Here is a 21,980-nt window from a genome sequence, read left to right as displayed (position 1 = left end):
TCACATTCCCCCCTTGAAACTCTTGTCAAAACTTACCTTTCCACTTTAAGGGATTTAATTTACATGCTGGCTTGGATTTCCATTGAGGCGGGAAGATTCAGGAAACTTTAAAAAATGGTGATTACAGAATTCCTGACATTATCCCAAAGCTGTCTGATTTCTGGAAGTGCTCTCAGCCAGGCCTCATTATGTATGCCTGGCTGAGAGCCCAAGCATTCATTCAGCTTGTTGAAACATCTTTGTTTTTATTAATTTTTACAGGATGTGAGCTTCGCTGGTAAGGCCAGTATTTATTGCCCATCGCTAATTCCCCTTGGAAAAGTGGTGGTGAGCTGCCTTCTTGAACCACTGTAATCAATGAAGTGTGGGGACACCCACAGTCCTTTCTGGGGAGGGAGTTCCAGGATTTTCACCCATCCGTAGTGAAGGAATGGTGATATATTTCCAAGTCCGGATGGAGAGTGACTTGGAGAGGAACAGAATGGAGAGTGACTTGGAGAGGAACTTCCAGGTGGTGGGGTTCCCAGGTATTTGTTGCCCGAGGTGGGAGTGGTCGAGGGTTTGGAAGGTGCTACCTAAGGGCCCATGGTGAGTTCCTGCAGTGCATCCTGTAGATGGTACACACTGCTGTCACTGAGCATCAGTGGTGGAGGGAGTGAATATCTGTGGAAGGGGTGCCAATCAAGTGGGCTGCTTCACCCTGGATGGTGTCGAATTTCTTCAGTGTTGTTGGAGCTGCACTCATCCAGGCAAGTGGAGAGTATTCCATCACACTCCTGACTTTGTCGGATGTGCTTCTACTGATGTGCTGGGATCTTCCATCATTGAGGATGAGGATATTTGTGGAGCCTCCTCCTCTAGTGAGTTGTTTAATTGTCCACTACCATTCACGGCTGGATGTGGCAGGACTGCAGAGCTTGGATCTGATCCATTGGTTGTGGGATCTTTTAGCTCTATCATTTGCTGCTCATGTTGTTTGGCATGAAAGTAGTCCTGTAGCTTTACCAGGTTACCACCTCATTTTTCTGTATACTTGGTGCTGCTCCTGGCATTGCTCTCTTCATTGAACTAGAGTTGATCCCTGGTTTGGTGGTAATGGTGAAGTGGAGGATATGCTGGGCCATGAAGTTACAGATTTTGGCAAAATACAATTCTGCAGTAGCTGATGGCACACAGCACCTCATGGATGAGGCTGAGTTGCCACACAACACGATGGAGGGTATCCTCAATGTCAAGATGGGGTTTCATCCATCACAACTGTGGTGGTCACTCCTACTAATACGGTCATGGACAGATGCATCTGCAGCAGGCAGATTGGTGAGGATGAGGTAAAGTGTGTTTTTCCCTCTAATTGATTCCCTCACAACCTGTTGCAGACCCAGTCTAGCAGCTATGTCCTTCAGGGCTCTGTCAGCAGTGATGCTTCCAAGCCACTCTTGGTGATGGATATTGAAGTTCCCCTTTCAGAGTACATTCTGTGCCCTTGTTACCCTCAGTACCTCCTCCCAGTGGTGTTCAAAATGGAGCAGCACTGATTCATTAGCTGATGGTGGACGGTACATAGTAATTAGCAGGAGGTTTCCTTGCCCATGTGTGACCTGAAGCTATGAAATTTCATGAAGTCCAGAGTCAATGTTGAAGACTCCCAGGGCAACTCCCTCCTGACTGTATACCACTGTGCCGCCGCCACCTCTGCTGGGTCTGTGCTGCCAGTGGGACTGGACAGACCCAGGGATTGTGATAGTGGTGTCTAGGGCGTGATCTGTTAGGTATGATTCTGTGAGTATAACTATGTTAGACTGTTGCTTGACTAGTCTGTGAGGCAGCTCTCCCAATTTTGGCACAAACCCCCAGATGTTAGTAAGGAAGACTTAGCAGGGTCAACAGGGCTGGGTTGCTATTGTCGTTTCCAGTGCCTCGGTCGATGATGGGTGGACCATCCCGTTTCTTTCCTTTTAGAATTTGCTGTGGTTTTAGACACACTGAGTGGCTTGCTGGGCTTATTTAGAGGGCATTTAAGAGTCAACCACTTGCTGTGTATCTGAAGTCACATGTAGGCTAGACCAATTGAGGGCTGCAGATTTAATTTGTAAAAGGACATTAATGAACCAGCTGTTTTTTTAAATAACAATCAATAATGGCTTCATGGGCTTCATTAGACTTTTAATTCCAGATATTTATCGGATTCAATTTCCACCATCTGCGGTGGCGGGATATGAAACAGGATCCCAGGATATTACCTTGGGTCTCTGCTTTACCAGTCCAGTGACAATACATCTCCGCTTCCACCACCTGCACCCCAGAGAAAACACAGATTTACAGCTCAGGCTCTCTGATGTCAATTTCAAAATGTTTGTGTTCAAGGGACTTTCAAGAGGTTGTAGTTGTGCTGTTGACACGTTTAAGGGCTTGCCTCTGTACTCAGCAGCCTCCAAAGGTCTTCAAGGGTTGGTGGCTGGCCCAATTCCAGCCCATACACACCGTTTGGCAATGAAGATGCTGCCTTTGTGGTTACTTTCTCCCGAGGTGGGCAGGCTGAGCCAGGGATTTTTGCTGACATACACTATCCACCTTAAGGATAAAAATCCAGGCCCCCTATTTTGGGAACTTCTTGTTTTTATGCCAGATTTCCAGCATTTACATAATTTCCCTGTTAGTGGACTGTATTTGTAGATCATTTTCCAAAATATCACAATTTTGAGTACTACTAAGCAGAATATCACATATTTCCCATATTAAAATTCACTGTCTTACCTCCATTGATTTGTCCAAAATGTGCTTTAGATTCATATCAGTTTCTGGAAGTTGTTGATTGAATAATTTGTCAAAATAATTATTCACATCCTTTTGGTATTGAGACATATCAGGCATTTCCATATTTCTGATTTTCTCATTAATTGGTTTAAGATCAGATGTTACTTCTGAGTCCCATGCAACTTGAATCTTCTTGTTATCTAAAAGTGTAATAGAGTGGAATAAATTTTAAAAGTCAAGATCCCAAGTCATTTGCTGATTTTTAAACTGCTCTATAAATTTATTTAATGTGATCATTTTAATATCACTGTACACTACAGCCTGATCATGACGAATAGCTCACCCACAAACTGGCATTAGGGGCTGGTTTAGCACACTGGGCTAAATCGCTGGCTTTTAACACAGACCAAGGCAGGCCAGCAGCATGGTTCAATTCCCGTACCAGCCTCCCTGAACAGGCGCCGGAATGTGGCGACTAGGGGCTTTTCACAGTAACTTCATTTGAAGCCTACTTGTGACAATAATCATTTCATTCATTCATTATGCATGTGTTATAAGCAGAGGCAGCTGATGAATTAAATCACCAGTTACCTCCACTAGAGTGGAACAGAATGTGGAATCCAGAGCATGCAGCATAGAAAAGATCAGAGTAAGTCTGAACTTGGTGGATGCATTTAAGCAACCTGGATAACCTTTGGAAAGGCAAGACATCCTTTAGGAGAGTTAAAGCACCCTTTGGGAGAGGCATGCATTTTTATGCACAAACTCATTAGAATTGTCAAGCTGTCAAAGAGCTGTCCAGCTGTTTAGCGACTGTTAAAGAACTTTCCAGTTTTCCATGAACTGTCCAGCTGTCAAGGAAATGTTGAGTTGTCATGGAACTTTCCAGCTGTGAAGGGACTGTTATCGAAGTGTCCAGCTGTCAGGGAACTCTTAAGCTGTCAAGAAGCTGTCCAGCTGTTAAGAAATTGTCAAAGAGCTGTCCAATTGACAAGGATCTGTCTGGCTGTTAAGGAGTTATCCAATTATCATGGACATGTTTGGGAGATATAAAGCTGTCAATACTACCCAGAAAGAGGCAAGCCATCAAAGCTACTCAAGAAATGTTAAAATTATCCAGGAAATGTCAAACCTAAAAAGCTACTCGGGAAGTATCAAAACTGTCAAGCAATTTTCCAAGGATACTCAATGAGTTGGCATGGAGGAGTTAAATACAAAGGATGGTGGGTGAGGGATATGGGTTGGCATGAGTTAACAAAAGTTAACTTGATGGGCGTAGGGTATTTGTGGGGCTGAATTTGTGTGGGCGAGGGCTGGAGGAATGTATTTTATTTAATTATGTATGCATGGATTTATTTATTTATTTAAACACAGAGCTGAGACACAGAGGCAGGCCTTGCATCTAGACTGCCTCTTCACCCAACAGCCTGCATCGAATTTGAAACGTCCACCCGAACTCCTCTTTTAGCCCACAAACCCTGATCAGAAATCGGCTGACAGGGGTGGCACGATGGCACAGTGGTTAGAACTGCTGCCTCACAGCGCCAGGGTCCTGGGTTCAATTCTGGCCTCGGGTGACTGTCTGCGTGGGTTTCCTCCGGGTGCTCCGGTTCCTCCCACAGTCCAAAAATGTGCAGGTTAGGTGGACTGGCAATGTTAAATTTCCCCTTAGTGTCCAAAACATTTGGTGGGTTACGGGGATAGGATTGGTGCGTGGGCCTAGGCAGGATATTCTTTCCAAAAGGTCAGTGCAGACTCGTTCTGCACTGTAGCGATTCTATGATTCGATGGCATAGAAAATCGATCTAGGGATGAAAATCTAGGCCTAACTCATTAGTATTCAAAGGTACTCAAGGCCCATGAGCAATCTTGTGGGGTGCTTTTAAATGGGTGCAAAGTCAATAAATTATCCAATCAATTTGTGCTGGCATGTGCTTTGACTCATTCTGAAGCTCAAACTCCATTAACTTACAGCCAGCAAGCTGCAGGCACCAAGCAGGAATCTTGCTTCATCAAAACAATTCCAATAGAGTGGGTAATTATCCAGTTCACAGACTGACATAAGCAACAGGTCAGGCTGGGGAAAGACGGTGAGTGATCCTGAGTGAAGTTGCCAAGGAGCCAGTGGGGCAAGGAGCTTTTTCAGAGTTTTTTTTCCCTGTGCACACCAAACAAGTTTCCTGGATCACCTTTGATTGTCCTTGCATGATCATTTTAAGGACTGCGGATTAGGCTGCTCAATTGAGGAGAGTGTTGAACTCGACAACTGCCATCGGAGAGACAAGTAGTATATTTTAAGAGTCATCGCTTGTTTCAGACAGGCAGACTGTTTGCCTGTTACAGACCTGAAAATTGCCTCAGGTGGGCCTTGGCCTTTAATGGACTGGGAAAAGTGACCACACTCACTCGCCCACCATCACCTCTGATTTTCTCAGGCACAAACTGATGGCCACTGTTATAGATTTTTCTCTTGAGTATATTATTTTGCCTCATTCTCGCTTCAGAAAAAGTGTGGAAGATATCGGGCGGGATTCTCCGGCTGCGCCTGCCCGGTGACCCGAAATTCCCGCCCGATGTCAATGGACCTTTACATGTTCCTTGAACCGCGCGTGGCAATCTTGCGGCGGGTGGGGAGGAAGAATCCAGCCCATCAGTATTGGAAGATCAAATGAGACGATTCAATTTGAATAATTAGTCATACAACACAGAATCACAGAATACGAATACTACATACAGTCCCGCTTTCTTTTCCCCCTTCCCCTGTCTGGTCTCCACAATTTAACAATTGAAGCCAGGACCTTACAGTATGAGGAATTGTAGGCATAGCTCAATTTCTGTTACACTGGGTTACAGTGTGATACAGATGCCCTTTTGGCCATTGGTTAGGATTGTGGTACTCTACATATTCTGCACCAAAATAACAGGTTTATTTACTTCTTGACTATATAATCCTAAATACTATTAAAATATACATTTATTAAAAGATGTGAATTCTACTATTTTAATTAACGCTGTAATCAGAATTTTTCCCACAGTCCAGGATCCCAGTTTATTACATAAGGAAAAGGTTGCATGAAATGTTATAGCTGCCAACATTTTGAGTTAATATATGTTGGGATTGATAGTGTTAGGTTGTAGATTCATGCTGATGGTTCCTAACTATATTATGGGAAGGCTAAGAACATTCCCATGAGCCAAGTAAAAAAATAAACACAATAAAGTCACTCAGGGGGATTTTCCGGCTGTTCTCGCCAACTGGATCTTCTGGTCCTGCTGGTCCTTCTCGCCGCAGGTTTCCTGGCAGCAGGGAGTGGATTCAATGGGAAATCCCATTGTAAGTGGCGGGATCAGACGATTCCGGCGCTGGCCATTGGCAGGCTGCCTCCCTCCGCTGAGAAACATGCTGTGGGAGGCATGGAAAATGCCCCCCCCCCCCCCCGCCCCCCCCCCCCCCCCCCCCACCACCACTACCCGTTTCAACTTCAGAAAGCCATGTCTTTTATAAAATAGTAGATGCAAAATAAACATTATTACTAGCGTACCGTATTTGTAATTAGTTCGGTATGAAGCCTTAAGGTATGGAATCGAAGCTTCTATATTGAATTCAGTAAATGATTCATCAGACGAATGCCGAATCTGAGTTCCAACATTTGTATTTATATCTAGTTGAGGAATGGAGAAGATACCCTGCAGCAAGAGATCTTTCTGTTCATTGTTGTACCTTTAAAAGGAAAATATCACAGGTTGAATTGGTATTTTCATTGCCATTATATCTGCATTGTTCCCTCTTTTTCGCAGCTTTTTCTATGTTACATGGGGTCACATCAATGGTGGTTGATCATATCAACCTTATTTTCTGGATTTGGTGGTTGGGTTTATTTGGGCCAGTGGGGAAAGGACGGTTCTTGCTTCTGGACAAAATTTGTTGCCCATCCCTGGTTGCCCTTGAACTGAGTGGCTTGCTAGGCCATTTCAGTGGAGGCAGTTAAGAGTCATCCGCATTGCTGTGTGGGTCTGGTGTCACATGTAGGCCAGACCGGGTAAGGATGGCAGACTTCCTTCATCAAAGGAAATTAGTGAACTCGATGGGTTTTTATTACAATCATCAATGGTTTCATGGTCATCATTAGACTTTTAATTCCAGATTTTTTATTGAAATCAAATTTCGCCATCTGCCGTGATGGGATTCAAACCCAGGACCTCAGAGCATTAGTCTGGGTCTCTGGGTTACTAGTCCAGTGACAATACCACCAAGCCACCGCCTCTCCCACTTCTCACCACTAACCTTCCCCAGTTACTCAGATTGGGGATTGGTGCTCATCACCCTGGCTGCCTGAAGCTTTGTCTGAGTAGTTTTGTGCAACATAGGTCCTGGAGTGGGATTGAATCTGGAGCACTTCACTCACAAGGCAAGGGTACTGTCACTGGAGCCAAAAGACCAGTGCTGTTTATACCCACATTGTAAATTCAGCATTTTAGAAGATTTGTATGTCGCAATATACTTTTTTATGTTCATCAAAGTGTCAGATGGCAGTATTGTAAATTGATTAGCTTTTGAACTGAATGCCAGCATTATAATAATAATCTTTATTGTCACAAGAAGGCTTACGTTAACACTGCAATGAAGTTACTGTGAAAATCCCCTAGTCCCCATACATCGACGCCTGTTCGGATCACAGAGGGAGAATTCAGAGGACAGGATTCTCCCATCTGAAGGGAAAGTGTTGACGCCGTCGTATAAACTGGAGATTTAATGACCGCGTCATCAGACCGCTATGTGTAGCGATTCTCTGCCCTACAGGGGGCCAGCACGGCACTGGAGCGACCCACGCCACTCCAGCTGCTGATACCAGCATTAAATGGGTGCTGCAGGTCTGCACATGTGCACTGCGACCGGCGCACATGCGCAGTGGCTCCCTTCTCAGCGCCGGCCCCGACGCAACATGGTGTAGGGCTACAGGGGCCGGCACGGAGCTAAGGAGACCCCCACCAGGAGAGGCTGGCCCACCGATCGGTAGGCCCCGATCGCGGGTCAGGCCACGGTGGAGGCCCCCCCAGGGTCGGACCCCCCCTCACCTTCCCCCACCAGGCCGCCCCCCCGCAGGATGGATGCCGAGGTCCCGCCGGGTAAGACCACGGGCAAGATTCTCCGACCACCCGCCGGGGCAGCGGCCGCTGACGCTCCCGCGCATGCGCCGCCCGGAGATGTCATTTCCGCGCCAGCTGGCGGGGCACCAAAGGCCTTTTCCGCCAGCTGGCAGGGTGGAAATTCTTCCGGCGCCGGCCTAGGTTGGGGCTCGGTTGGGGCTCGGCCCCCAAAGATGCGGAGCATTCTGCACCTTTGGGGGGGGGGGCGCGATGCCCGACTGATTTGCGCCGTTTTGGGCGCCAGTCGGCGGACATCACGCCGTTTCCGGAGAATTTCGCCCCAGATGTGAACGGCGCCGGTGGGACTCGGGCTTTCTGGGCGGCCACTCGGCCTATCCCGGGCGCAGAATTGCCATGGGGGCCGCATAGAGCGGGGCCGCATAGAGGGGGGCCACATAGAGCGGTGCCGCGCCGAACGCGCCAGCGCCAATGGTGCCGATTCTCCGGTCACCGGAGAATCGGCAGACCGGCGTCTGGGCGGTGTCGCGCGAATCGCGCCCAGCTCGGCGTTTCTCCGACCCGGCGTGGGCTGAGAGAATCCCACCCAGAATGTTCAATTCATCTAACAGCACGTCTTTCGGCACTTGTGGGAGGAAACCAGAGCACCCGGAGGAAACCCACGCATACATGGGAAGAACTGCAGACTCCGCACAGACAGTAACCCAAGTGGGAACTGAACCCAGGACCCTGGCACTGTGAAGCACCAGTGCAAGAACTTGCCAGCCTAATATAGCAAGGGCTGAATAAAAGGTGAAGATCTGGCCAAAAACCTGCTTGAGAATGAGCCTCAGATGGCTCCTTTACTGCACACTGAGAGTTTCTCTGAACACATATTTGCTTGTAGATTTTTATGAGTGAAATTGGCATCTTATGGCCAAGTTCTTTTCAATTGCGAGCAGTACATTTGTGTTGTGGTGTCAATTCCATTAAGTCTTTGGCTGAGACCTCACCAAATAAGTTCACATAGGATCTTGCAGCTGAAACCGAGAGGAGGTCTTCAATCACTTGGGCTGGACAGGATGGCCTGGATTTTCCGGTTCCATTGTGGCACGTTCTCCCCGACGCAGGCAGCACGCCATTGACCGCTGGTTGGATCTTCCAGTCCGCTGAAGTCTATGGTGTTCTGCATGGCTCACCTGCCTCAATATGGGTAAGGGCGGAAAATCCCACCCTATGTCTGAAGTATCAGTCTTGCATTTTCTTATTAGTTATAAGAATGTTATTACTTTCAAGCATTTGCGTTTTCTTTGATATATTTTTTAATTTCTAAAATTTAACCACATATTACCAACAAATTCCTCTCATCAAGGAAGAACGCCAGTGCCTTCCATGTTTTCAACCTTCATTTTTGAAAAGCTACTTTTTTTTCACACTTCTAACTAAGATTGCTATTTGAGTTCTCAGATGCTTTTAGATTTTGTCTGATGAGAATTGTTTGGTATTTTGGCATCAGTAACACTGGCATTAGTTCAGTGATTTTTAAATAACAAAGAAATGGATGGATTCTCCTCTTCACAACGCAAGAACTGAGAATTGCAATCAGGCGGAGAATCGCATAAAATAGAAAAAATACTTTTTGTGCCCGGCGCCGATTCTGACACCATGCTCCAGTCCCTAGCTGGTGGCAATATCGGCCGGCAGACCCATGTAAACCTGTTACTTGCATGAATTTTAATATCATTAACAGCTTAGGTGCTCCATGGTCCATCCCTCTGTGATGCTCTGCCCCTCTTAAGCGGAAGTCTCGCAGGCGCGAATTAGTGCAAGAATTTACAAGCGGGGCCTGGATTCCATGGCTGCGGAGGGCGTGCAGGAGGCGATAAAATCTCTGAAAAAGACTCAAAAGCTGTCGGGCTTGCTGGGAGTGGCTACTGGGTTGGGGCCATAGCATGGTACAACTTGGTGCCAGGTCCATAGACTCAGGGGGCTGGATTCTCCGATTTTGGGGCTATGTCCCCATGCCGGCGTGGGAATGTTGGCGTTTTACATAAGAAAAACTGGCGGAAAACGGCCACCGATTCCTCGTTTTGCTGGGCGCTAGTAGGACGGCAGCGTGGAGCACCCGGCTCTAGCTGCCGATACGCCACGGAGAATTGCCAGGTCCGTGGCTGCGCAAGCTGAATGGTGGCGGCCGCTCGCGGAGCCGGCCCGCGAAATAGTCCCCCACTTCAGCCACTCACACACCCTGGACTACCCCCCCCCCCCCACACAGTGCCCCCAGTCCCGAATAATGTATTTCCCTCCCCGCAGATTAGCCCTTTCCCGACTGTGGCAGCGCTGGACTGAGTCCGCAGCAGCCACTCCGAGTTCCCTACGGGTGAGACCCACACCATCGGGTACTCAGCCGGTCGGGGATTGTGCATCGGGGGGCGAGCCTCAGGCAATGTCCTGAGGCCGTCGATACGCTTTGGAGGGGGCGGAGCATCACAAAAGCAGCGTCCCCCCTGATTTGGGCGCAAACTTGGATTCTCCAGCCATTTGCCGAACGCGATTTTGACGTCGGCCACCGGAGAATCCAGCCCAGGGTGTCCCCTCTAGATCGGGGTGGCCTGGTTCAGACCGTCGTTTCAGCATTCTGTGTTTTAAATGCACCCTTCTGGTGCTACTCACAAGCTCTAACTGCTTACACAGCTGAGTGCTCCCTGTGTCCTTTGAATGCTCAGAGAGCCTCTGGCCATCTGGGAGCCCACCCAGGCTGTCCCTCTGGAAACCCTCATACCCCAACTGTTTCATTAATGAGATGAGTGCGGCCAAGCTGAAACAGGGGCCCTCCAGATGTTGGCAGTCCTCAGAAGTGCTGTCCCACTGCAGAGGAGGCAGTGTATCAGCAGAGCTCACCCGAACCAGAAGATACTTGCACCTTGACCTTTCGAAGCCTCCCTGGTTCTCTGCCTCTCTTATGGCAGATGCGTCGCTGGTGACCTCCCATTCCTCTGGATCACCAGCTGTCCCCTCCTGGTGAGGCTGGCAGTACTAGTTGCCCCTGCCACCACCTCCCATGCACTGTTGAGTCTGAGCCCATTCTGGGCAAGAGAGTGTCCCTCCTCGGCTCACTGGCATGGAGTTGTGGGTCCACATTGGACTCCCAGCCTTGTCGTCTGTGAGCCATGTTCGTGGCTGCAGTGAGTGTAAGTGGAATGCTTAAAAACAGCTCCAGCTGCCAGGCTCTTTGGTGTTAGTCCTGGCCCCAGGAGTTACAACGCCTGCTGGGCTAGGAATTGCTCTCAATTTGCGCTGGTCCATTTCCATGTCCTGACTCGCTTACCGAATAGTGCCCCAACGAAGAGTGAATCTTAACGCTATTCACTCCTGGTATGAACACGTAGGGCACGATTCAACCACTGCGTTTTGCCCAACACAGAGCCAAGCACAATGGGTGAATCCCACAAGAGTTCCACATCGTGCTCCGCACTGGGTGACTCACTATGCTTGACACGATCTGGATCACGCCTTCGATGTGCCTGATCCAGATAATAATATTTAAATGAGCAGTTAGGCTCATTTAAATTCCCGGGCGCCACTTTCACCTGGTGCCCGGGAGTCAACAACCGCACCTGCAAGACCTAACCAGGTGCCGTTTAGCACTGGTTTCCACAATCGACGTGATGGCACCTCAAGCATCTTGCAGATCATTAGAGACCCCGGATGGACAGGAACAGGGCAGGGTAGTACCATGGCCAGGGTGCCAAAATGCCCAGGTGCTAGGTTGGCATTGCCAGGGGTCGGGTCCACGGGGGCCTTGCTCATGAGAGGCGCATGGCGGGGGGGGGGGGGGGAGTTTTAGGGACCAATAAAAGGTTGGAGGGGGTCCTGAAAGTGTGGGGGAGGGGGTCCTGAAAGTGTGGGGGAGGGGGTAGAGATTGGGGCTGCCATTCAAAATGGCACAACAATCTGTGCGGAGCGGGTCCTACTGGCAAGCTCAGCTCAGCCATGCAGGAAAAGAGCCCAAGTGCGGCCCCGATGGGGAGAAACTCCCCGAGGCCCAAAAAACTGACAAAGTGCCAGTGAATAGCAGAGTGACTCTCGGTGCTGCAGCCGGCGAAAAACACCCCGCCAAATGTGCCCGACATTTGGGCGTAAAGTCATTTAAGAATATTCAGAAGTACTAAAATGCATGGAAATTTTGTTCACACCCAGAAAAAGCACTGACGTGATCATGCCACTGGTGGGGGGAAGGGTTGGTGGGGGCGCAGGGGGTGGGGGGTGGAGGCTGGGGGCGGAGGGGATCTCAAACCGAGATCTCACCGGCGCAAATCCCATCATGGGACATTGAGGGTGGCACGCTAGCACAGTGGTCAAAACTGTTGCTTCACAGCGCCAGGAACCCGGTTCGATTCCCATTTGTGTCACTGTCTATACGGAGTTTGCACGTTCTCCCATTGCCTTCCTGGATTTCCTACGGTTGCTCCGGTTTCCTCCCACAGGACGTGCTTGTTAGCTGAATTGGACATTCTGAATTCTCCCTCTGTACCCGAACAGGCGCCGGCCGGAGTGTGACGACTAGGGGCTTTTCACAGTAACTTAATTGCAGTGTTAATGTAAGCCTACTTGTGACAATAATAAATGTAATAGCTTATTACATTTAGATTTATTTCTGCTGAATCTCGCCCTTGGTCTCCCAAACGGAGGATTCCGGCCAACATTTGATACACACCTTGCACGTCCTGTGAGTGTCACCTCAGGCACATTTCTGTTTGTGATATCCAATTTAACAACATATGCGGTGTTTTGTGGTGCAGATTTATCTTCAATTCCTAGCTTCATGCCCAATTCGACGTCAAATTTTGGAATCTGGACATCTCCTGTAAATGTTTGCTGATTGACGTTGTACTTAATTTCAGCTGTCGCCTCTGCATTTTCGCTCCCTGTTTGGTTAGAAATAAATTATCATTACCATGACACTTCACTCCATTATATGTTCTTTCATTTAATTGTGCAGAAAATCATGATGAAATACATCTGAATTACTGCCATTGGCTGTTAGTAGGCAAAGCTTTGTGCCAAAAGAATGCCGTTGTAAAATTCCCGAAATACAATCCGTTCCATCAGTGAGGAGGTGACGTAAGTTATCATCTGCCGTTCGACTGGAATTCATTTTGTAGTCCCTCGCTACATATGCTGTTGTACATCAAAAATGAGCGATAACTTTCTTTATCTTTATCCATAAGTAGTAGGAGGCAGTTTAACCCTCCTGAGTAAGTTATCTGTGTTGCTTCTCATTCTGCTCCAAGGTAGTGAATGGCATTATCAAATAGTTGTTAGGTCAGAAATGCTGACGGAATTTAGAGGGCCCGTTTGCAAGCACAAATCCTATTAAGGCCATTCAATCTCGTGAGAGGGCCATGATGGGATTCGCGCCGGTGAGATCTCGGTTTGAGATACCCTCCGCCACCCCCACCACCCACCACCCACTCTCCTCTCCCCCCCCCCCCCCGGTGTCCCCCCCCCCCTCCCCCCCCGCCCCGTCCCCCCCCCACCGGTGGCATGATCAGGTTAGTGCTTTTTCTGGCTGTGAACAAAATTTCCATGCATTTTAATACATCTGAATATTCTTAAATGACTTTATGCCCAAATGTGCGACCATTCTGGAATCGCTCCCCTCCCCCCCCCCCCCCACCCCCCCCTCCCCCGCAAGCCCCTGGCTATAGCCCCCCGGGCAGTGAGGGGCCAAGCCGGGCCAGTGGCAGGGCTTGAAGGAGCTCCTTTGGAGGGCTTCCCTTTATGTGTGTATGCAAGGAAGAGGCCCAATGGTTTTCGTGGAGGGGGTTTAGTGCATGCATTGTGGTGTTGGGGGTGGGGACGGTGCCAGTTATGGAGTGCGGGGTACAAGTAGGAGGGTATGGGGTGCCCCAATTCTGGTGGGGAGGGATTGGAATTCGGGTCACCCAATGCTTTCATGTTGTGGGGCGTGGGGTGCCCCAATCCTTGCGCGATGGGTAGGTGCTTGCCCTTCTGCATGTGGGGATTGGAAGTTCCCCTTATCCACTGGATATCTTAACCCAGAACTGAGGGTTACTGTGAAAATGTGCGAAACTGTTCCGTTGGCACATTTGCCAGAAATTGTCTGCCAGTGAGCTCCACTCCTGAGCCACATTGACTTATCCAGGATTAAGCTCAGTTATGACTGGCAGACAACCAGGCAGAACTGGGAGAATAGCTGCGGATGCCCTTTTAACTTTCTGAAACTTCTTCCCAATTGACCAATTAGGCACTAATTTTATTGCATTTTAAGGAAGATCTCGGGGGGGGGGGCTCTAGGTTAGCACCCCGGCCTGGGTTCCCAGTTTGGTCTCTCACACCCATTTGTATTGGTACGCTTTTATCATGGCATATAGAATGCTCAGTAGAAGGGAAGTAAAATGTAGGGCATTCTGAATGTCAGAATTCCATCCTTGACCCTGCCGTGAGATATATTTTGGGATAAATGTCCAAACAAATCTCAGCAGAAACTCAGCCTTGCCCAACTTAGCAAGGTTACAGCCAATTCCCTGCTTCCTCTGATGCACCTACATGGACATTTTGCTGGGAGTGTTCAAGTGGGTACCATGAACTTTTGACACTGCTGAATTAATATGTTAGCAAAGGGAATATTGTCGATCCTTGACACCCTGCAAATAAAATGTAAATCAATGTACCTTCTGCTTGAACAGTAAATTTAAGGGAGTGTTCCAATTCCTCTTCAATTCTTTGTGATTGATAAGCAACTGCTGCCGCATAGTTTCTCACATTGGCTGTAGGTTCAATTTCAACTTCAAACCTAGGATTCAAAGAATGGATAAGAAATTTGAATGAACCAACACTAGATCAACTAAGAGAAGAAGTAATTATGCAAAAAGAGATGTTACATCACCACAAGGTACCTATTAATAACATTTTAAAACTTTATTCTAAATTTTGGTGACAATCCAGAATGCTAATTGATTTGATGCATGAAATGAATGAGCATCATTTATTATATTTGTAGTAATAAAATTCAAATTATTTCTTTAAGTTTTAGTGATGATAGCGCAGTATCACAAAGGGAGGCAGTGGCGAAGTGGTATTGTCACTGGATTAATAATCCAGTGATGCAGGGTAATATTCTGGGGACCACTAAAACACTTCCTCGTGCTCGACAAATATCCAGTGACCATAATCTCTGCTTCCTATTATTCAGCCACTTTTTTCCCTTTTGCTGTCCCTTTTATTCTATAATCTTGAACGTTTCTCATAAGTCTGTTGTGTGGCACTCTATTGAACGGCTTTTGAAAGTCCATGGCTGGGATTCTCCATGCCTCTGCGCCAAAATCCCGCTCGGCGCGGGGGCGGATAATGGGGGGTCAGACCCGCGATCGGGTCTGACGCCTCCCCGCGATTCTCCGCGGAACGGAGAATCGCCATCAGTCACACGAGAGCGGTTGAGTCAGTGCCGGTTGGGGGCCATTGAAAGAGGCCCCCGCGGCAATTCTCCGCCGGCAGCTGGCCGAGTTCCTGCCGGCGTGGTTCTAACATGGTTCTACCCAGGGGGAGAGGGGTGGGCGGGTCCTCCAGGACAGCTAGGGTTCAGATCGGGGGCCACCGATCGGCGGGTGCGCATGATCTGGGGGGGGCCAATATTGTTGAGACCGGCTTGCTGTGTGGGTCCGCCATGTGCACATGCGCGGACCCGTGGCGGGAAGTGCAGGGCCCGTATCGGCAGGCGGAGCTGCGCAGAGCACTCCGGTGCCCTGCTACCCCCTTCAAGTAAGTGAATCGCTGGGCCAAGGGGCCCGTTGACGCTGGCGTGAAACGCTCCGGTGTTTTCGCCGGCGAGAACACGTATCCGCCGTTTCAGGGAATCCCGCCCCATGTATACCACATCAACAGCATTACCCTCATCAACCTTTTCTGTTACCTTCTCAAAATATTCCAGAAAGTTAGTTAAACACCATTTCCTCTCTAGAAATCCATGCTGGCTCTTCCTAATCAACCTACATTTGGCCATGTTACTGCTTATCCAAAATAACTGCTTCTAGAAGTTTTCCCACTACTGATGTTGATCTGGCTGATCTGCAATTGCTGGAACTATCTTCACAACCTTTTCTGGACAGGAGCGTAACAGTTGCAATTCTCCAGTCCTCTGACAGCTCGTCTGATTCTGGAGTACATTGGAAGATTACAGCCAGTACCCTGCAATTTCTATTCTCAGTTCCTTCAATATCCTTGGTCCCAGTGCCTTCTGAACTTTAAGTACGACACAATTTCCACGACTGTCACCATGTCCTGCGTAGACTGATGTAAAGTGTGTGTTCATTGAATACCTCAGCCATGCCCCTGCCTTCATGTTTAAATTCCCTTTAGGTCCCTGATAAGCCCTACTCCTCCTTGCAGCACTCTTATTATTTATATGCCGATATATGATTTTGAGATTCTCCTTTATGTTGGCTGCCAGTCTGTTCTCATAATCCCCTTTAACTTCTCCAATGTGCTTTTCCATCTCCCCTCTGAAATTTCTGTATTCATTTTGGTTCTCAGCTGTATTTTCTGATACCTGTCCAAAGCACACTTTTTCTTCCTTATCTTAATTTCTATCTCCCAGGAATGGGCAATAAGTACCAGCCCAGCCAACAATATCCACATTGAATGAATTTTTAAAATCATCAATGTCTAGTGTGCAACAATGATATGCAAATCACTGTTTTTTTACAATCATAACCCCTTCTGGTGTGAATGGAAGTATATATAAGCTCACCATAAATTTGCCCAGTCATTTGTATGAAACAAAGGGGGCAAGATTCACTGTTTCTGAGACAAAGTGTTGATACCAATGGAGAATCCGTGGACTTTTACAACAGAAAAACCTGGGTTGATTCCACTACCACTGAGGGGCTAGCACCAGTGCCGCGCGGAACACACTCAATTCCACAGAAAAATTGTACCGGATACGCCTTGTCCATGATCGACACTCGAGAGGCTGACAAGCTGCAGCCACACATATACATTACAATCCCACACACATTCATCCCAGCCAAAAAGATGGCAATGGTTGTGCTGTAGGGTGCCCATACAGCTGATGGGTCGTCTGGGGCCAGAGGACACACGGGGGGTGCCCTGGGAGGACACCTATATAACCCGTGGCACCAAGTTCAAAGTGGGCTATTAGCAGTGTGCCCAGCTTCATGGCTACCTTGCCGGCTGCGGCAATGGTGAACTGTATCCGTCCACTCTGACCCCACAGCCCATCTCCTGGCCAATCCTACCACTCCCCCTAGCCCTGGCAGAAGCGCCCCCCCCCCCCCCCCCGGCCAGCGGCACAACTGTCAGCACACTATATCCGTACCCCCTCTGTCTCCCTCAGGAGCCTCCATGCCGGTTTCACGATTTTAAAAGCACAAATGAACTAGGTCGTCGGGAACTTGGCCCAACGGAGGCAGAGAATTGCAGAGGCCCTGGTGAGTACCGGGTCGGGCCCATTAATTATATGCAAACGGTGCCTACTATGCAGAGTGAAACACATTGACGATGTTTTTGAGGTGACGGAGAATCGCAATTTGGCGTCAAATCGCCGCCTGCTGTGATTTTACTGTCAGAACCGATTCTCCGCCAAATCGCCTTTCCCGATTTTGGCATCAGCCAACGGAGAATCCCGCCTGGGATCTTTGAACAAGCTATTAAAAATACATGTGTATCAAAAAAATTTAAGTCTCATACAAATTGGTAATTAGATTACATCTAATAGATGTATAGATTACATCTGAGAATAATTATTTTCTCTTGAAGTGAAATTGTGTTACGTGGTAATGGGGGTGATTTTCCAGCCACATTACGCCTGCCGCAAATCCTGTTCTGTTGGGAGAATTGCGACAGAGCTCTGAAATGGGATTTGTGCCAGCTATAAATCAGTTTCCCATTCTCCCGGCTCGCTCCATCTGGCGTGATCAGGATCTCATCCAGAAAGGGCAAAGTCACCCAGGCACAAATCACAACTGGTCCCTAAAAGCAGGGGCACCGAAGGGGAGCAAGAGGGTGAGTACCCTCTCCACTTTTACCTCCAGGGTGCCAAGGGGGATCCTTCAGGAGAGGTGGGGGTCAGAGGGGTATGGGCTGGGGAGGGCTTAGGTTGGGAGTCTTTCAGGGGATGGGGTCCCGTGGCAAGTCTTCCCTCTGTCACCTTAATCTCTCTTTCAGCATGTCAATTTCAGTGATCTGTCAGATGAAGGTAAAAGCCTTCCCTACATCACCTTGAAAACCTTTGATGTCTCTTCCAGCATGTCTATATCCAAGATCTGTCAGATTAAGGTGAACATCTTCCCTCTCTAGCCTTGAAAACCTTTGTGTCTCTTCCAGCATGTCAAGTTCAAAGATCTGTCAGATGAAGGTAAATGTCTTCCCTTTGGTGATTTAGAAACCTTTGAAGTGACTTTTTTTCACATTCAATTTCATACCCCTTTTTTCCCAAGCCTCTGGACTTGCTGAGAAGCCTAAAAGCTTTGAACTGCATTATTTACATTCAATTTCACAATGCATTACATTTTACAAGCCTCTTGATTCATCGAATCATACAGTGCAGGAGGCCATTCATCCTGCCGAGTCTGCACCTGCCCTTGGAAAGAGCACTCTATTTAAGCCCAAACCTCCATCCTATCCCCATAGCCCAGTAACCTTACTAAGGGGCAATTTAGCATGGCCAATCTACCTAACCTGCACATCTTTGGACTGTGGGAGGAAACCGAACACCCGAAAAAACCCACGCAGACATGGGGAGAAAGTGCAAACTCCTAACAGATAGTCTTTCGAGGCCAGAATTGAACCCGGGTCCCTGGAGCTGTGAGGCAGCAATGCTCACCACTGTGCCACCTGTGATTGACAGGTTCAGGCTTTTTCCAAGGAGAGTTTAGCCTTGTTTGTTTTTATAGCTCTTCATGGTCCATTGACTTTGAACTGCTTCCTCTTTTGAACAGATGTTGTTTCTAACTGTAGCTTTCTCATAAAAGTTTTTTATTTCTTCTGAAGCACTACCTACAGAGACGAGGGGCATGATCTTCCCAAAAGGGAACAAAGTCCTCGAGCGAGCGCGTTTAGCTGCGTGTTTCCCGTCACAGTAGTGCCGAAAAATACATGACTATTCAACATGACTCACTTTAAATAATGGGCCTGAACAGGGGATACACGGCCGCACATAACCCCGATTTTTACAATGGGGAGCTCCGATCGCCGGAACTCCCCGATGTAGCGAGAGGTCGTGTTGCCATTTTAAAATGGCGCCCCAATCTTCAAGGCCCCCAAAAGAATCCCTGACTTACCCCCCAGCCCAAATGCAATATGGGAGAGTCCCACAGCCCCAGTCCACACTCCACAATTCCCACATCGGGCAGCATCAAGCCGATCGCGCAGGTGCAAAGAACGCCAGCTTGGCAGTGCCAACCTGCTACCTTAGCAGTGCCCCTACCACATTGGCAATGCCAGGCTTGCACTGAGATGGCACTGCCAAGGTGCCAGGCTTTGCACCAGCAGTGCCAGGGCACCACCCTTCCCAAATCCCCTTGGAGACCTCCACAAGTACTGTTCCATCTGGTTCTGTTTGCGGAGACCAGTATCAAACGGAGCTTTCACGATGTCCCCAGCGCAAAGGGATTGAATCCCAAAGCCTCAGGTACCTAGGGAATCTGCACATTAGAGTAAGGCTTACTATCTTGCTCTAAAATGCAGATTTGCCTAAATATGATCCCGCCATTGTGGGCAGGATTCACCTTGCAAAGTCTTGAGTGATTGCGTTGAATCTTGCGAGGCATTGCGAGCTCGGTAGATCCCGGGAGTAGGGTCTCCTGGCTTTCAACGGCCACGCTGCCCTGCAGCGAGCTGCTTTTCCAGGATGGCTGGAGGAACGCGCCCAGGTATTCCATCTGACTGTGTTTTTCTGCTTTGGTTTCCTCTGTTCTGAAGTCCTTCCTAGAAAAACCAGGTGCTCTCTGAGTGCTGCCCCCTGGCACCGCCAACCTGTGGTGGGGCCTGAAGGGGGAATCTTGGAGGGGGGGGGAGAGGAGGGGCCTGAGTGGGGCTCTGAAAGGGGAGGGTGTTTGTTTAACCTACAGAGGGATGTCACTGACTTGAGGGTGGGCTTGCCAACAATTGTGGGTGGGAGGGGCCTTGCTATGGATTGTGGATTGTGTGTGGGGAGGGGCCTTGCGAGTGATTGGTGGTGGTGATGGGGCGGGGGGGGGGGGAGGCGTTCTGTGGTGATATCCAGAGATCAGGGTGCCCCTTAAAGGTGGTGCTCCGATCTCTGTAGATCCAGCCTTGCCAGTTTCTTCAGGTCCCATGGCGTGAAATCACCCCTGGCTTCAAAAAAGTTAGAAGTGTGGGTGGATTGCAATCTGGATCGTACCAATCCACCTGGCAGGAATCGTAACTGGTTTCCCGCCAGAGACCACATTTGAAATTCTTTGAGAGAACTCCACCCAATATCTTAATGGTTCCTATGGTACTTCAACAAAGATGGTAACTTACTTAAATGAATTAATGTATTTGCTAAATTATCAGAGAGGGCACACAAATGTGTTTGCCTACCACTATCACACAGCACGCCAACCCTCCAGAAATGATCTATGAAATGCATGGTGGGAAAATTAGACCAGGGTAATTCAAGTACATTCAATGTTAACTTTGAAAATGAAATTGAAAATGAAATTGAATAAATATACAAAGAGTGGGACCAACTGGATAGGTCTTTCAAAGAGCAGGCATAAAACATGGTGGGGCAAATGGCATTCTTCTGCGTTATAGGATTATATAGAAAGCCAGAAATTATGCATTGGAGTGCAGAAATTAAATGGAATTTGGACAATAAACTTAAAAGCAATAATATGTACATCACAAATCTGCTGGAATTCTTTGAGTGAGCACTAAGTTGGCCAACAGGAGCACTTCATTGGATATGCCTGAGGTGCTGGTTTAATGTTTTTGAGAATTGTTTAATTGCTTGATCAAATTGCTCTAGATTTAGACAAATGACATGGCAAATTTGTTTACGGTGGTAAAACAGAACCCCCCTGTCCGCCCATGCTGAAAGATTGCAAACTCATTCATAATTGGAACAATGGGATAATTTACATGGTCAGGGCAGTGAATCACTTGCAGACACACTTCAAGGTTTCCTGAAAAAGTGCCAACCCTGGACCACGGGTTGAACTGTTGGAAGTGAAAAATGTTGAAATGTACCCCGCTACTCCAGTAGTGCAGAGAAAAGGTTTAGCAAATATTCAATCAAAATCTTTACTTTTTTTTCAATTTCCCATTCCCATTGGATCAGACAAGTTTCTTGGAGCAAGTTAATTGGTCCTGGAGGGGATCAGTTACCTGACATTGCTTCAGTCCCCTCAGTTCTTAGATGGCATAATCCCCTGAGCTTTTACAGTAAGTTAGGGATAGAGTAGGCCATTCAGCCCTTTGAGTCAGTTCCACAATTCTTCAGTTTGTTTTATCCCATAACTCAACTCTACCGACCCATTCATGTTTGATATCCCTTGATACTTTTACCAAACAAAAAACGCTAAATCTCAGTCTAGAAAATTTCAATTCAATCAGCACCACAGCATTTGGTAGACAGTTCCAGATTTTCGCTATCCTTTATAAGACCAAATGACGTAGGAGCAGAAGTAGGCCTTCAGCCTATCGAGGCTGCTCTGTCATGCAATGACATCATGACTGATCTGATATGATAATCCTCAACTCCACTTTCTCACCTTATCCTCAAAACCCTTGATTCCCTTCCTGACTAAAAATGTGTCTATCTCAGATTGCTATCATCATTGTATAAAATGCTTCCCAATTTCACTCCGAGATGCTCAAGCTCTAATTTTAAGATCATGGGTGGGATTCTCCCCTACCCGACAGGGCGGGGGGTCCCGGCGGGATGGAGTGGCGTGAACCACTCCGGCGTTGGGCCGCCCCAAAGGTGCAGGGGCCAAGCCCTCACCTTTAGGGGCTAGGCCCGCTCCGAAGTGGAGCGGGGGATCGCTAGGCGAGCCTCTGGCAATGGCCCCCCTCCCCCAGCCTCGCGGAGTAATTTGGGCCCGATTTTGTCATGAAATTTGATTCTCCGCCCCCTGCACCAAATGTGA

General features: G+C 48.2%; 1 protein-coding gene across 1 annotated transcript in view; it reads right to left on the bottom strand.

Moving 5' to 3' along the window:
* Window positions 1–21,980, bottom strand: part of apoba (apolipoprotein Ba) — a 77,797-nt gene that overhangs the window by 25,717 nt on the left and 30,100 nt on the right. The window contains exons 20-23 of the mRNA XM_072498870.1: window positions 14,538–14,659; window positions 12,557–12,767; window positions 6,297–6,475; window positions 2,755–2,954 (exon numbers count right to left, since the gene is read on the bottom strand). Of these exons, the coding sequence (XP_072354971.1) occupies window positions 2,755–2,954; window positions 6,297–6,475; window positions 12,557–12,767; window positions 14,538–14,659 (712 nt within the window). The remainder of the gene's footprint in view (window positions 1–2,754; window positions 2,955–6,296; window positions 6,476–12,556; window positions 12,768–14,537; window positions 14,660–21,980) is intronic.

This window comes from Scyliorhinus torazame, chromosome 4 (assembly GCF_047496885.1).
Source record: "Scyliorhinus torazame isolate Kashiwa2021f chromosome 4, sScyTor2.1, whole genome shotgun sequence".
NCBI classification, from domain to species: Eukaryota; Metazoa; Chordata; class Chondrichthyes; order Carcharhiniformes; family Scyliorhinidae; genus Scyliorhinus; species Scyliorhinus torazame.
Note: the sequence above shows the minus strand (reverse complement) of the source record. Positions and strands in the feature narration are given on the sequence as shown.